The sequence below is a fragment of the Cervus canadensis genome, chromosome 1 (genome assembly GCF_019320065.1).
Source record: "Cervus canadensis isolate Bull #8, Minnesota chromosome 1, ASM1932006v1, whole genome shotgun sequence".
In the NCBI taxonomy this organism is placed as follows: Eukaryota; Metazoa; Chordata; class Mammalia; order Artiodactyla; family Cervidae; genus Cervus; species Cervus canadensis.
The window spans coordinates 24,655,699-24,669,517 of NC_057386.1; the positions used below are offsets into that span (position 1 = coordinate 24,655,699).

The following is a 13,819-nucleotide window of genomic DNA, read 5'->3' on the forward strand; positions in this document are numbered from 1 at the left end:
TTTGGGAGTGTGCTTCCTGGAGCCAGGTCTTCCCAAAATGTCATCACCACATATGACACAGTGTGTGACTAGGAGGAGAACCAGACCCCATGGGACCTGGGTCCCTGAGGTCCTCACACTTCCGCTGGGTCCAAAGACCTCATCCCAAGCCCCGAGGATTGTGAGGATCATACTGCACTCTTAAACCCTAAAGGCCAGATCCCTTTGTCATCAGCCAGATGTTATTCTGGATTCTAGCCTGCTTATCCCCTCCTCAGGTCAAACCACCTGGCCTCTTTGAGTTTTTTTTTTTTTTCTCTGCTTTAAAAAGTCTCAACTTTCTGCTCCCTCCCTTGCTCAGAGAAATATGAAGTGGATGAGAGATGACTCTTGCTAAGAAGCATGTTGTCAGCTCCAGCTCAGACTCAACACCGTAAATTCTTCTCTCTCAATAATAATCAATCTGAGCCAGGCTTCCTGTGCAGAGTGGGCTCCATGCTTCCAGAGTCTGAAGAACAATTTTGCTAATGGTGGCCTCATTGACTTAAATGCTGATGCAGCACAGGGGACGGGGAGACCCGAGGAGTGGCTACCATCTTCTACCCACCTGGTTTTGCATTTGGTGCTTCTGATGAGGACTTCATAGGCCTCAGGTGTCCTCCAGTCAAGATATGGCAGGTTTGGAGAGAGCAGGGCACTCTGAGCCTGATCCCATGTCAGAGATGCAGAGAAGGCACTGTGCCTAAAGTCCTGACGCCTCCTTCAGGGTGGCCGCGGGGACCAGAGGGAAAGCCAAACAAGGCAGTAGTCCACCAAAGGGCCAGCCCCAGGGAATGGTGGTCCTGGCCCAGAGGAAGAAGGGTGGGCGGGAGTGGGTGTTGGAGCCTCCCCTGCCCACCCCGTTTCCCCTGAGGAGGCAGAAGAAGGGTTAACTCACTGCAGAGTGGGGGTGAGTCCCCAGCACTGGCCCCGGATCTGTCCCTGGCAGGCAGGCTTCTCACCTCTGAAGGTGCTGCCTGCCTGGTCAGCAGGAAGGGGTTAACACACCCTGCACTTCCTCCTGTGTCCTGTTACTGCTGAGGCAGACCTGCCTGGCCAGCTGAGCAACTTTCCTCCTGAGTGCTGCCTGCGGTGAGGCGTCCAGGAAACAAGTAGGCGGGAGGCAGAGCAGTAGCCCCTTCTGTGGACCCTGAGCCACCCTTCCGAGGGGTCTGCACCTCCTGGGAGACGGTGGGTCTTCGGGACGAGGGTCCGTGGTGGATGGCTCTGGGGATACTCCCGAGGCTGTGCCGTCCCTCTGCTGCGCAGGTTTGGAGGGTCACTGCAGAGGCTGCCTGTGGCCCAGGGGCTGGGGCCAAAAGAGGCTGCATTGGAGGTAAGCCGTGGTGGTGCCTGGTATGGAAAGCTGGGGGCTTAATCTCGCTTCCAGGTCTGAGGGAGAAGGATGAGAAGGGCAGGGTCACAGAGGAATCTGGAGCCATCGCCCCCCACACCCAACCCTCCCCTGGAAGGGGGCCTCCCAGAGCTGGCTCCCCATCCTGGGACCAGCATCTTTGGTGGCATTCCACGCCTTCTCCTCAGCCTCTGTTGTAGCTCTAGCCTCAGGACATCCCCCCCGACCCAACTCCAGTGCCCCCAGGACACAACGACCTTTGGACTGACTTAAGCTTAGAGCTAGCACTCACTCCACTCACGGCAGCAAGGGGTAGGGTACTGCCACTCCCCGCCCTACTCAAGCGGGACCTGGTGGGAAGGGGCTGCCTCAGCAGAGAACGGGAGGGGGTGCTGGCCCACGGGGACACACACAGTCTTTGACAAACTCATGCACATGACTCAACATATCTGGGTTCTTTCCATCTCTCTGGATCCACTCTCTGGGAATGCCATCTGCTTCCTTAGTCCTGACAGATCCCCCACTGCTGTGGGCCCTGAGAAGAGCAGGCTCCTGTCTGCCTGTAAAGTTCTTGGTACCCCATACAGGAGAGAGCGGATGCTCTAGCCCCCGGGGCCTGCCCCGCCCCCTGCCGGCCCTTCTCCTGTCCCCTCCCGCCTCTCCCACCCTCCCCCCATCTCTGAATTGGCCACTCTGCCTGGACTTCTCAGTGTCCTTCCTTCCACCTGCCAGGGTCTGGCTCAAGGTCACTGCGGTAATTCCATACTAGGCTGCCTGGCTGCTGCCGCTGCTACTGCCACCGCCTTATCAGTGGCTGGGTTTCTGTTTCACTCCCTTTTATTTCTGGGCATATTGTGTTCGATAAAACCCTTTGCTTGTAACACTACTGGCAGCCCTCCCAGCCACCCCCTCCTGAGGTCCTTCCTCCTTCTCCCTCCCCTTCTTGCTCCCTGGGCCTCACCCTGCCTTCCCTTCCTCCCTACCGCTTCCCCTCAAACTTCAGTGGGGGTGGAGCCTCCTGGTCTTTCTGATTCCTCCTTTGGCCCAGCTTGGGCAGAGATGTGCAGAGAAGGCGCCTCCATTCCCACCTCCTAGCAGGAAAGTTCAAGCAGAGCCGCAGGGCCCACACAGAGGGTCCCCTCCCACTACCCCAGGCCAAGCAGGAGGGCCAGGGCTCCTGGTGGAGTCAGGATGCCCGACTGGTTCTCCTGGTTTCAGTGGCCAGCCCTGGGAGAGGCTTGTACTCAGGCGGGCTCTAGGGCACAATTATTTCTCATCTTGACTCTTGCCACCTGCCAGCCCACAGGTTGGGGAGGTAAAGGCAGGTCTGAGTCACTAGTGAGGGGGAGGGTAGGCATTAAACGAGTGCTGGCCTGGGCATCCTCAAAGAAGGCCTGTCGCTGGGACAGAAAGACAGCAGACGGAAGGTAAGCCCATCCTCAGCCAGTGCTCTGGGGCTTGCCTGTGCTCACATGGGGTCCTGTGCTTTGGGCCCAGGCTCTCCCAAGCACAACAGGTCCTGATGAAAACTCCTAAGACTTTGAACGGTGCCCAGGTTGGCAGGGCTGGCTGGAGAGTTGAGGTTGGTGGGCGGGGGGGCGGTGGGTTTGAGGTTGGCAGGGCTGGCTGGAGGGAGAGTTGAGGTTGGTGGGGGGTGGGTGGGTGGGGTTCCCAGGTTGGCAGGCTGGCTGGAGGGAGAGTTGAAGTTTGTTGGAGGGTGGGGGTGGGGAGCAGGGGTTGAGAAGCTCCTTCCAACTCCTGCTGAGTCCCAGGGTAGAGCTGAGAAGTACAATCTCCATGGGTGGTGCTGGAGGGTTTGGGTGGAGGCCAGGTCCAGCCATTGTGATTGTGTGTGTGTGTGTGTGTGTCCATTCCAGAGGAACAGTGATGGCAAGGGGAGAGGATTTGGGTTTTGATTTCTGGTAGGGTCCTAGAAGAAACTTTCTCTGTCTTGGGCCTGGTCCTGAGGTTGTGGGGAGGGCAGTGCGCTGGCCCTAATCTTTCCTCAGCTGGGAAATCAGAGGTCTGTCATGGGCCCAGGGCTTTAGGGGTTTGGGAAACCCAGACTGACCTTGCCCTCAGGTCATTTCATTTTGCCTGAGAAGGTAGGACTGAGACAATAAAGCAAACAGGTGAATTAATTACAAAACTGGTGATACTGACAATAAATACTGCATTTGTCTTCTGATATGTACGTGTTAGTCCCAGCTAAGCCACCCACGGGTGACTGTGGGCATGCCATACCCCTCACTGGCTTCAGCATGTCCAGTGGGTCCTCTTTGGAGGCAGCCTCCCCCAGACGCTCCTTCCTTGCCTTGCTGCCTCGTCCCTCCTCACTCTTCCCTTTGAATCTCAGATCTCAGCTCAGTCATCACCTCCTCTGGGAAAGCTCTCCTGATTTTCCTCGCTTGAGTATTTCTGTGCTCCTCTGCACTCCCGTGTTGGACTGTGATTGCCTGTACCCTCTCAACAGGACGTGGGTGGGCCAAGACTTGTACTCTACGCTTGCCATAGTGCCTGGCTCAGAGAAGTCCCCAGGAAATTGGTGCTGAATGAATCAAGCTACAAAAATAAATGATATAAAAACAGGGGAAAGTAAGGATGGAGAGGCTGGAACGATCAGTCTAAAGCAGAAACAGGAGAGTTACCGAGGTATAAGCAAAGCAAGCAGGCTCTCCTTGGGGCTTACTTTTGTGTCCCTGACTAAGGGCAAAGGCTGTGGAACATATCTGCCTGGGTTAATCCTGGCCCTGCATTCACCAGCTCTGTGATCTTGGACAAGTCATTTAATTCTTCTCTGACTTGTTCCCCATCTTTGAATGAAAATAATAATATCTTTGTAGGTGTGATTGTGAAGATTAATGAGCACACAAAAGACAAAAGTACCTCCTGAATAATAAGTAAAATAAGAAAAATAAGTGCCTGCCAAAGGCTGTTCCTGGCAGCCGGGACACCCAGGCCAGGCCTTTAGTCGCTGGCTGTGTGGGGCCAGCGAGGTGGGCCATTATCCCTGAGCTCCAGACCCTCTCTTTCCCAGACCCATGTGGAAGCCAAGGACACAGCTGTCCTGCTGAGAGCACAGCGCCACACCCTTGGAGACCGTGACCTCACGACAGTGGCCCTTGGCCCTCCACCTCTGGCTGGGGCGGGGGCCGCCCATCTCCAAGTCCTCGGCCATGACGACGTCAGCGCTGCGACGACAGGTGAAGAACATCGTGCACAACTACTCGGAGGCAGAGATCAAGGTGCGTGAGGCCACCAGCAATGACCCCTGGGGTCCACCTAGCTCGCTCATGTCCGAGATTGCTGATCTGACCTTCAACACGGTGGCGTTTGCCGAGGTCATGGGCATGCTGTGGCGGCGGCTCAATGACAGTGGCAAGAACTGGCGGCATGTCTACAAGGCGCTGACGCTGCTGGACTACCTGCTCAAGACAGGCTCTGAACGGGTGGCCCACCAGTGCCGGGAGAACCTCTACACCATTCAGACACTCAAAGACTTCCAGTACATCGACCGCGATGGCAAAGACCAGGGCGTGAACGTGCGCGAGAAGGTCAAGCAGGTGATGGCCCTGCTCAAGGACGAAGAGCGTCTTCGGCAGGAGCGCACCCATGCCCTCAAGACCAAGGAGCGCATGGCACTGGAGGGCACGGGCATCAGCAGTGGGCAACTGGGCTTCAGCCGCACCCGTGGTTCCCCGTCCTCCTACAACTGTGAGTCCAGGGCACGGCTGGGGACAGGGAGGCAGCCCGAGTTCTGGCTCTGGCTCTGTGACCCCCAGCTGTAGATAAGAATCCTCCACTTGGAGGTGTGTCTGAAGATTCTGTGAGATCAAGAGGGTAACACGCCCGCACATAGTAGGTGCCCAACAAGTCAGTGTGAACAATGATGTTATTTATTATAGGTTTGTTATTGTTAACTCCTGCATGGTACAGGGGTGGGTGGAGGCAGAAGCATAGGCTCAGTTCTTATTCTGCCCCTTCCAAGCCATGAGATCTCTGCCAACCAGCTTTCTGAACCTCAGTTTCCTCATCTTTAAAGCAGGGATAAACTAATCTGTCTCCATTGTCCAATGTGAGGATTAAATGAGACCAAGCCCAAGAGTGCCCTCGACCCTGTGCTCAGACAGGCAGCACACAGTACTGTTTAGTACTACTGCTTAGTAGCAATCCTCTTGAACCCCCAGCTCAAGGGCACTGCTCTTGAAAATTGGGGCAGCTGCATGCTCCACTCTCCTCCCTAAGAGGAGGGGCACTTCCCTGATCTGAGGGCACTCAGAACGACCTTCCTTAACAATGTGCTGAGGGCTTGGAGAGCTGTGACCTTGACTGAGTGCAACCTCTTGCCCTCCCACCGCACTTGACCCTGAGCTGGATGGGGTGCAGCTGGCAGAGTCCAGGAACTTGAATCAGGGGACCTGGGTTCAACTTGCTGCAGGACCTTGGCCAGGTACCCCTCAGAGCTGCTGCACCTCTGTAAAGGAAGGATTGGAATCTTTTATTGGGCTGAAATGGAAGCCTTGCAGAAAGTGCCAAGCATACTGCTTGACCCCTTGGGGCCCAAGACTGCCAGTTGCTCCTCTCCCCCTCAGTTTCCCTCTCTGAGCTGTAACTTCCTGGCGAGGGGGGTAGTAGGGGAGCCCATGAGGACCTGCATGGTTACGGAAGCCACGATGGGTGGCTGGTCGTTGCAGCCTCCTCCTCATCCCCCCGCTACACCTCAGACCTGGAGCAGGCCCGGCCTCAGACATCGGGAGAAGAGGAGCTGCAGCTACAGCTAGCCTTGGCCATGAGCCGTGAGGAGGCTGAAAAGGTGAGGCCCCTCCTGGGGCACCAGGGGGATGAGGGGAGGGGGACTGGAGGAGAGATGGGTGCCTGGATGCCTCACACCTTTGATTCTTGGGCTTCCCTACTCTGGGCCCCAAAGCCCTAGTCCTGCTCCCAAGGACAGCACAGGGCCTGTGTCCCTTGGGTTGGGTTACTGGGATTGGGGTCTGACTCCTCACCCTGGGAGTGGGGTCCTCTCTGACTGGGCCTGGAAGAGGTAGTGTGTGCGTGGTGGGTTGGCAGTACCTGTTTGTCACATGGGCCTGCTGTCACCTCAGGGAGGGGAAGGGATGAGTGTGCTGGCAGACACCTTCCTAGAAGACACAGAAATATGCTGCTCCCATCAGCAATTCTTGTGGGGGTCCAGGGACAGCCTACCTGACGGCCTCCTCTCTGCCATCACCTCTGTGGATCCAGGCAGATCTGCCAGGACTCACACAGCAGGGCCTGGGGAGCACTCAGGGGCCCAGAAGAGGATGACTCTTCTTTTTAAACTGCATCTCAGATCCAGATCCAGGCAGGGAGCAGACTACACTCACACTGCCGTCTGGGGGGCAGGCTGCCCACAGCCACTCAGGGTGGGTGTTTTTCTTTACCTGCACAGGGCGATGTTGACTTTTGGCCCAGATAAGAGCACTGGGCCAAGTTCACCCCTCTTTTCCTCCCTCGCAGCCGGTTCCCCCAACCTCCCACAGGGACGAGGACTTGCAACTGCAGCTGGCTCTGCACCTGAGCCGGCAGGAGCAGGAGAAGGTAGTGGGCTAAGCCGCCCATGCCGGTGCTGGCGGAGGTGCTGGTGAGGGGCCGATGAGGGGCTGGTGGAGGTGCTGGTGGAGGTGCTATGCGGGTACTAACCAGGCTCTTCCACCTCCCTGCGGTGGTCCTGCTGCCCCTGACCTCAGGGCGCCTCCCAGCCTGCACTCTTCTTGACTCTAGCCCAGGTCCCCTCAAGTCTAGTACAGGAAGCTCATGCTCTCCTCACTCTGGTGACTTCTGCAGGAGGTGAGGTCCTGGCAGGGAGATGACTCACCTGCGGCCAGTGGTGCTGGAGCTGGAGCCCGTCGTCGTTGGGACAGAGAGCCTGGAAGAGGAGAGAGAGAGGAGGAGGAGAAGCTGAAAACCAGCCAGGTAGAGGAGTCTTGGGGCCATGGGTTGGCAGAGCCTGGGAGATGCATTGAGTTAAATATTTATAAAGAGTGTAGAACAGTGCTTGGTATATAATGAGCACCACTTCATGTTTATTCAGTGAAAATAAGGGTAGAGGGGATGTAGCAGACTCAGGTCCCATCCTGCATGGGCTGGTGACTGAGCTGGTGGCCAAGTGGGATGCAAAGCATTCTGATGTGAGATGCCGGGTTTGGATTCTGTATTTGCTGTCATTTACTTTACAACTCAGGGCGTGTCATTGTCTTGGCCTCAGTTTCCTCCTCCATTTAAGTGTGCCGGTTGGACAGTTCCAACTCTGACATTCTAGGAGCATGTGATACTGTGGATCAAGACTGAGAGCAGCCTCAGGTATATGGTACTGAAAACATCTTGGGCTCATACACATACTGTCCAAGGTGGAAGAATGTGTAGCTGCTGGTAGCAAGGCTACCCTCCAAAACTGTTCATGCTACCCTCGGGATGTCTCTGGACTCTTTCAACCAATGTTCACTGTGGCAAATTTCTTTTGGACATGGACTTAGGGAAGTAGGCTTATCATAAAATGTGTCTTACCACTGATGGGCTGAGGGGCAGGACAGCCAAGGAGGGGTCAGGCAGGCTTGCTTTCCGTCCCAGCTGTACCTCTCCCTGGCTGTGTGACTTTAGGCAATTGCCCTCTTAGCCCAGGCTAGCATATCTGTAAAATGGGCACCCCAACAACCTTCCCTAATCACAGCACAGGTTGTTAGGAAAATCAGACACTAAATGGATGAGGAAACATTTTATAAACGGGAAAGCACTGTGCAGAGGCAAGGGACCATTAATAGATGTTTGTGGAATGAATAAAGGAGAATGAGCTGGAGTGAGGATGACAGGTCAGGGCCCGCCCTTCCTCTGGGTCCCGCCTTCTCTTGAGCATGGCTGCCTCTCCCCTCAACAGTCCTCCATCCTCGACTTGGTGGACATCTTCGCATCAGCTTCAACCCTGCCTTCCACACACTGCTCTGCTGACCCATGGGATATCCCAGGTGGGCATGCAGGGCTGCAAAGGGCTCCCACGCTGGCCCCAGAGAGCCCCTTCCCTCTGAGACACTTGCTGACATGCATTCCCCACAGCTGAGGGCCACTAGGCAAGTCCTTCACCTCTCTGAGCCTTGGCTACCTCTGTGCCTTGCAGTTGGAGTGAGGGAGGGGACACCTCTAAGGAACTCAGCTTACGGGAAACTCAGAAATGTTCTCTTGTTGCTTCTGGTCACCCTGAGTTTCCTGGCCCAGCCTGTCCCTGACTGGGAATGCGGCCTGAGCTGCCCATCCCTGGAGGTCCAGAATCCTAGGATGAACTTGCTGAATATGGGCTTCAGCTCACTGGGTGGTGCTGAGTCTGCATCCCATGTGTGAAATGGGCCCCTGTCCTCCCAAATTGGTCTGGGTAACTGGGAAGGCCCTGGCCTGGGCGTCTCAGTGGCCTGGGGTCACATCTGTACTATCCCCATTTCAGGTCTCAGGCCTAACACAGAGCCCAGTGGCTCATCATGGGGGCCTTCGGCAGACCCCTGGTCTCCAGTTCCCTCAGGAAGTATCATGTCCCAAAGTCAGCCCTGGAACTTGCCCCCTGTGCTCTCCTCCTCCGAGCCCTGGGGCCGGACCCCAGTGCTGCCTGCTGGACCACCCACCACAGACTTCTGGGCACAGAACTCCCCCCACCACAAACTCCCCAACAATGGAGACAACCCCTGGGGGAACCTAGCAGAGACCTTCAACACACCTGGTAAGTGGAGGGTCAAAGGGTGTGGGTGAGGGGCTGGAGGACTTCTGGCCCCCCTCTCTCCAGTGCCAAGGGGCAAGAGATCCTGTGCTAAGAGGGCAACTTGCCTGGAAACGGGCCAGCCCAGTGGTTGCCCTTTCTGTCAGCCCATTTCATCTTCCTTTTTCTCCTTGGCTAGCACTAAAAGATGGTTCTTCGACCTTTGACCCATTGGCCAAGCCTCCAGTATCCACAGAGACCAAGGAAGGGCTAGAATGCACCCAGGCTCTGCCCTCTGGGAAGCCCAGCAGTCCTGTGGGTAAGCAGGAGGCAGGGAATGACTGCAACTGTGCGGAAAAATGGGCCCCCAGCACTGGCCTCAGCCTTCTTCTTCCTCTCACAGAGTGACCACTCCCTCTCCCTACCAACAAGCCCTATCATTTCTATTCCAGAGCTGGACCTGTTTGGAGACCACACCCCCAGTGTAAAGCAAAATGGCACAAAGGAGCCAGATGCCTTTGACCTGGATGGACTAGGGGAAGCACTAGCCGAGTCCAGCAGGGACACCCCAGCACGTCGGACACCCGAGTCCTTTCTGGGCCCCTCAGCCTCCTCCTTGGTCAACCTTGACTCATTAGTCAAGGCGCCCCAGGCTGTAAAGACCCGGAACCCCTTCCTAACAGGTAGGACACTCCCTTGTCCCTGCTGGGTCTCCACACTGGGGTCCACTACTCTCTCTGTTTCTCCCTTCTGAGCCCAACCCCTGCCCTAAAATCTTAGCTCTTTTTTTTCCTATTTCTAAGACCCCAGACCTTGCTACCTTACCCCCTTGCCTCCACTCCCCACTTAGGACTATGTCCCCTTGGCCCGCTCGAAAACCCTCAACCCACTCTCGTTCCGCAGGTCTCAGCACTCCATCCCCTACCAACCCGTTTGGCGGGGGCGAGCAAAGCAGGCGGACTCTGAACCAGATGCGCACAGGATCGCCAGCGTTGAGCCTGACCGCCGGTGGGCCGATCGGGGCGCCCTTTGGCTCCATGACCTACAGTGCCTCCCTGCCCCTCCCGCTCAGCAGCGTGCCGGCCGGCGTGACCCTCCCTGCCTCGGTCAGCGTCTTCCCCCAAGCCCGCGCCTTCACGCCGCCGCCCTCTGGGAGCCTGCCGCAGCCTCTGCTGCCCACCTCGGGCTCCGCTGGACCGCTCCACCAGACCCCTCTGACCGATACCAATCCTTTCCTCTGAGCAACGGCCCCGCCCCCGGCCGCCGGCGCGTGCGCGCAATGCCCCGCCCCCGCCCTGAGCGAATTACACTGGGCCCCGCCCCCTGGCGCGGGGCGGGGCGGAGCTTCCATGCCAGGACCCGCCCCGGGAAGGAAGGAAAGCTGAGACTCCTCCCAGAGACCGGTCTGGACGCTGCCCCTAGCTTCCACGGACGCTTTGCAGCTCCTGGAGCTGGAGACTTCACTGGGTCAGAGACCACGCCCCGTAATAAAGACTGGAATCCATGTCCTCAGCTCTCACCAAATGGACTTTTTGCCGGGCGTGGCGGCCAGGTCTGGACCACAGCTTGAATCACTGGCTACCCTGGAAACGACTGCTCCACGATGTGGGGCACAAAAATGCTCCCACTTCCCATACAGCCCCCCCAGCCTAGCACCTTCGCTTGTCCATGCTCCTGAGACCCTCTCTCAGTCATTTGATCATTTCATCCATTTATTACACAGCGGCACGGGGAATAATCTAAAAGCAAAGGACAATAGGCAGTTGTTCCCTTGCACAATCATTATGTGCTAAGCACCTTAGACAGATTATTTCATTTAATCCTTGCATCAGTATTCTGAGGTAGATAATATTACTCCCATTCAGGACTGGCTACATAATTAGTGCAAAGTAAAAATGTGGGGCCCCTTGTTCAAAATTGGGTTAAACATATCAAAATGGGAGCAGCAAAGCATTAGACCAAGGGCAAAGCCCTTGGCCCTGCTCCTTCTTTATAGGTGAGGTTCAGAGAGGTTAAGCAGTGTGCTTAAAGTCACAAAGATAGCAGAATAGGGCTGGGATTCCAAGTCAGGAGACTTGGCTCCACTGCTCTGAGTTTCCATGCTGGGCCCCAGTATTCACAAGTATTGACTGGCTGCCGTGGACAAAGCACTGGGCTCATCTCGGGAAGGACTCAAGAATTGCTAAGTGCACAGTCTCCAGGAGCTCAGAACCCACAGGGGCAAGCCTGGTCCAGGAGCCCCCACAATCCTTTGTTTTACTGAGCCACCTTAAATCTGGTTCTTCTCTCCTCTCTTCACCAGGACTGGCAAAAAACTCAATTTCAACCATGACCCCTCCTAGGGGGCTGGTGTAGATCAGAAACCCAGGGGAGGAGCAGAGCCTATTACCTCATCCTGAGGGCCACCATAGTCACCCTCATTCCTTTTCTACTCAATGCTCCCCCCAACCATGGGCACTGGTGTGTCTTCAGGGCTCAGGGGCTGGCCCTGCAGGCAGCAGGCCTTTTGGGAGCCTGAGGTAAAATGTCCTTCCATAGACCAGAAACAGCAAAGATGAGGGGAGGAAAAGTGCTGGTCTTCTTCCTAAGGTGGGGGTGGGGCAAGGAGCTGCTTTGCTTTTTGGAGGGAGGCAGTCCTACTGTAGCTGCTACAGACAGGGTGGACAAGAGCATCTACTTAGGAGTAGGACTGACAACGTTCAAAACTGCTCTAAGGTTTCCACTTAATCACTTGTAATAAGTGGTTATGCTCTTTGACCTTGAGTAAATAACTTAACCTCTCTATGACTGTGCCTCCATTTCCTTATTTGTCAGGTGAGGACAAGAGTTCCTTACTTATGAAGTGGTTGTGTGGTTCCTCCCAGGCCAGTGTCCAATTCAGCCCAGGGTCCACCCTGTTCAGAGACTAACCTTGAAGAATGAATCTGCTACACCCCTCATTCCTGGTTTTGCCAGGCAGTACCCAGACCCATCTGTCTTCTGCACAAATCTGGGAGATCTCCATCCTTCTTGGTCACTGACCCACCTTTCACCCTTCCTCAACCTGGGCCTCCTCTTGTTAATTGGCTCTCCCTGTGGACACCACTTACACGAGGATTCCCAAGGGGTGCTATTTTGCTTCCCACCAAGAGGAAGTTGGTAATCTGGCTCCTTATCTTGCTCTGGACCATCTTCTGCCTGGAAGACCCCTCCCCCCCTGGAGGTTGGCACCACTGGGTGTCCTGCCTCCTCCCACATGGGGCTGTGCTCCGCCTCATTCTTGCCATGCTCCAGCCTTGGCTCATGCATGGTCTTCTCACCCAAATCTTGCTCAATCTTGTATGACTCCACTATCCAAGACGATGACCTCACCTCACCACCCCTTGACCTCTCAGCTGCTGTCACATCTGGTCACACTTTGGGGCTTGTCATCATCACAGATTCCTCCACATTAAAGGCAGACTTCCTGTTCTCTGATCTTAACCTTCCCCATGATATTTGTCATAATTAACCTCATCCATCTTGAGAGTGTCTTTCCATCATTCCCCTCACATCAAGTGCTCATCATCTCTATGTCTTCTTTCTCCTCCCTCCTCAGCCCGCTCCAATCAGCTTCTACTGTCAGCCTCACTTCCTGGAACACATCTGCTATGTCCACCAATGGCCTCCATGTTGCTGAAGCTACTGGACCTTTTTCTGTCCCGGCCCAGTCGGCTTCTCTGAAGTCTGACTCTCCCTCCCTACACCTCTGTCCCTTTGCCTTTGAGACAACACCCTCTTCTGGTTTTCCCATGACTCTCTGTGTCTTTCACGGGTCCACTTCTGAGTTTGTCAAGGCCAAGTATGAGCCCGAGTCTCTCGGGCTGAGAGTCACCTGGGTGATCTCTTCTGTGCCCATACCGTCTCTGCACTGAACACCCACTCTGCTTCCTCCCTCCCACCAACCCCTCCTCTGCATTCCTGAGCCTGTCATCTTCACACATGCATCTCATGGTCATCTCAAACCAACACATCCAAACAGGACCGCTTGAGCCTCTTCGTGTCCCCCTTCTCAGTACCAGCCCCATTCTGCACTTCACTTTTGACACCCACCCCCCCCCCCATAGACAATCCTGATGATGTTTCCTTTTCTGCTGACCTCAAATCTACCACCTTCTCTCCATCTCCGCCTCTGCCTAGTGCAGACCTCCCAGAGCTCTCTCCTGGGTCCTGCTATGGCCTTTGAGCCCTTCTGCTTCCATTCTTGCCTCTTTACAGTCCATTCACCACCAGAAAGCTGGAGGGACCTTTCCAAAATGCAAGGTCACTCCCTTGACTAAAGCCCTTCCACAGCTTCCTTCTGCTTTCATCAGTAACCAAACTCCTGCTCACAGTTCAAAACCTGGCCCCTGCCCTCCTCCTTCTCAACGTCACCACCTCATCTGCGCCTCTCTTCCCTGTGCTGTCTGTCCTACAGCTGTGCTTCTGCGGCACCTCCACCCTGACTCACTGCTGTACCACAGGGCCTTTGCACATCTGTTCCTCCTGCTTCCCCAGCACTTCCCCCAGGTCCTTTCCAGATTGCATCCTCTTGTTCTTCGAAAGCTGCTACACAAATGTGATTTCCTTAGGAAGGCCTTCCCCCTCCTCTCTCCCACCAGACAAGTTTCCTTGTGGTACCTAGTCATGGCACGTCTCACAGTGGGTGGTTGTACATTAATCTGTATGGCTGTTGGATTAGTTTTTGCCTCCCTTATCAGACTGTGAGTAAC

General features: G+C 55.6%; 1 protein-coding gene and 2 long non-coding RNA genes across 7 annotated transcripts in view; 1 reads left to right on the top strand and 2 right to left on the bottom strand.

Annotated features, from left to right (window-relative positions):
- LOC122443414 overlaps positions 1 to 2,003 on the bottom strand; it is a 4,723-nt gene extending 2,720 nt beyond the window's left edge. For all 3 annotated transcript variants that reach the window (XR_006270011.1, XR_006270009.1, XR_006270008.1), the window contains exons 1-2: positions 1,818 to 2,003; positions 587 to 1,410 (exon numbers count right to left, since the gene is read on the bottom strand). This is a non-coding gene — a long non-coding RNA (uncharacterized LOC122443414). The remainder of the gene's footprint in view (positions 1 to 586; positions 1,411 to 1,817) is intronic.
- On the top strand, positions 1,216 to 11,873 carry EPN3 (epsin 3). Of its 3 annotated transcripts, none has more exons than XM_043471488.1 (10): positions 1,216 to 1,354; positions 4,410 to 5,086; positions 6,067 to 6,185; positions 6,872 to 6,952; positions 7,199 to 7,327; positions 8,286 to 8,373; positions 8,844 to 9,113; positions 9,289 to 9,408; positions 9,542 to 9,772; positions 9,993 to 11,873. In XM_043471488.1, the coding sequence occupies exons 2-10, from the start codon at positions 4,549 to 4,551 to the stop codon at positions 10,328 to 10,330; spliced, it is 1,914 nt and encodes a 637-aa protein (XP_043327423.1). In that variant the 5' UTR covers positions 1,216 to 1,354; positions 4,410 to 4,548; the 3' UTR covers positions 10,331 to 11,873. The 3 variants fall into 3 exon arrangements, with proteins under 3 accessions (XP_043327423.1, XP_043327438.1, XP_043327429.1); XM_043471494.1 differs by lacking the exon at positions 1,216 to 1,354 and adding an exon at positions 2,399 to 2,799; XM_043471503.1 differs by lacking the exon at positions 6,872 to 6,952.
- LOC122443408 lies at positions 5,093 to 10,374 on the bottom strand. Its single transcript, XR_006270007.1, has 4 exons — positions 10,270 to 10,374; positions 7,230 to 7,280; positions 6,446 to 6,513; positions 5,093 to 5,846 (listed from the first exon to the last, which is right to left on the bottom strand). It is a non-coding gene; the product is annotated as an uncharacterized LOC122443408 (long non-coding RNA).
- Positions 11,874 to 13,819: the final 1,946 nt, after the last annotated feature.

Excerpts from the sequence above, each read along its gene's own strand:
- EPN3 (XM_043471488.1), top strand. The coding sequence starts at position 4,549 with ATGACGACGTCAGCGCTGCGACGACAGGTGAAGAACATCGTGCACAAC. Across the intron at positions 9,114-9,288 it reads AGAGACCTTCAACACACCTG|CACTAAAAGATGGTTCTTCG; the intron begins GTAAGTGGAGGG and ends CTCCTTGGCTAG. Across the intron at positions 9,409-9,541 it reads GAAGCCCAGCAGTCCTGTGG|AGCTGGACCTGTTTGGAGAC; the intron begins GTAAGCAGGAGG and ends TTTCTATTCCAG.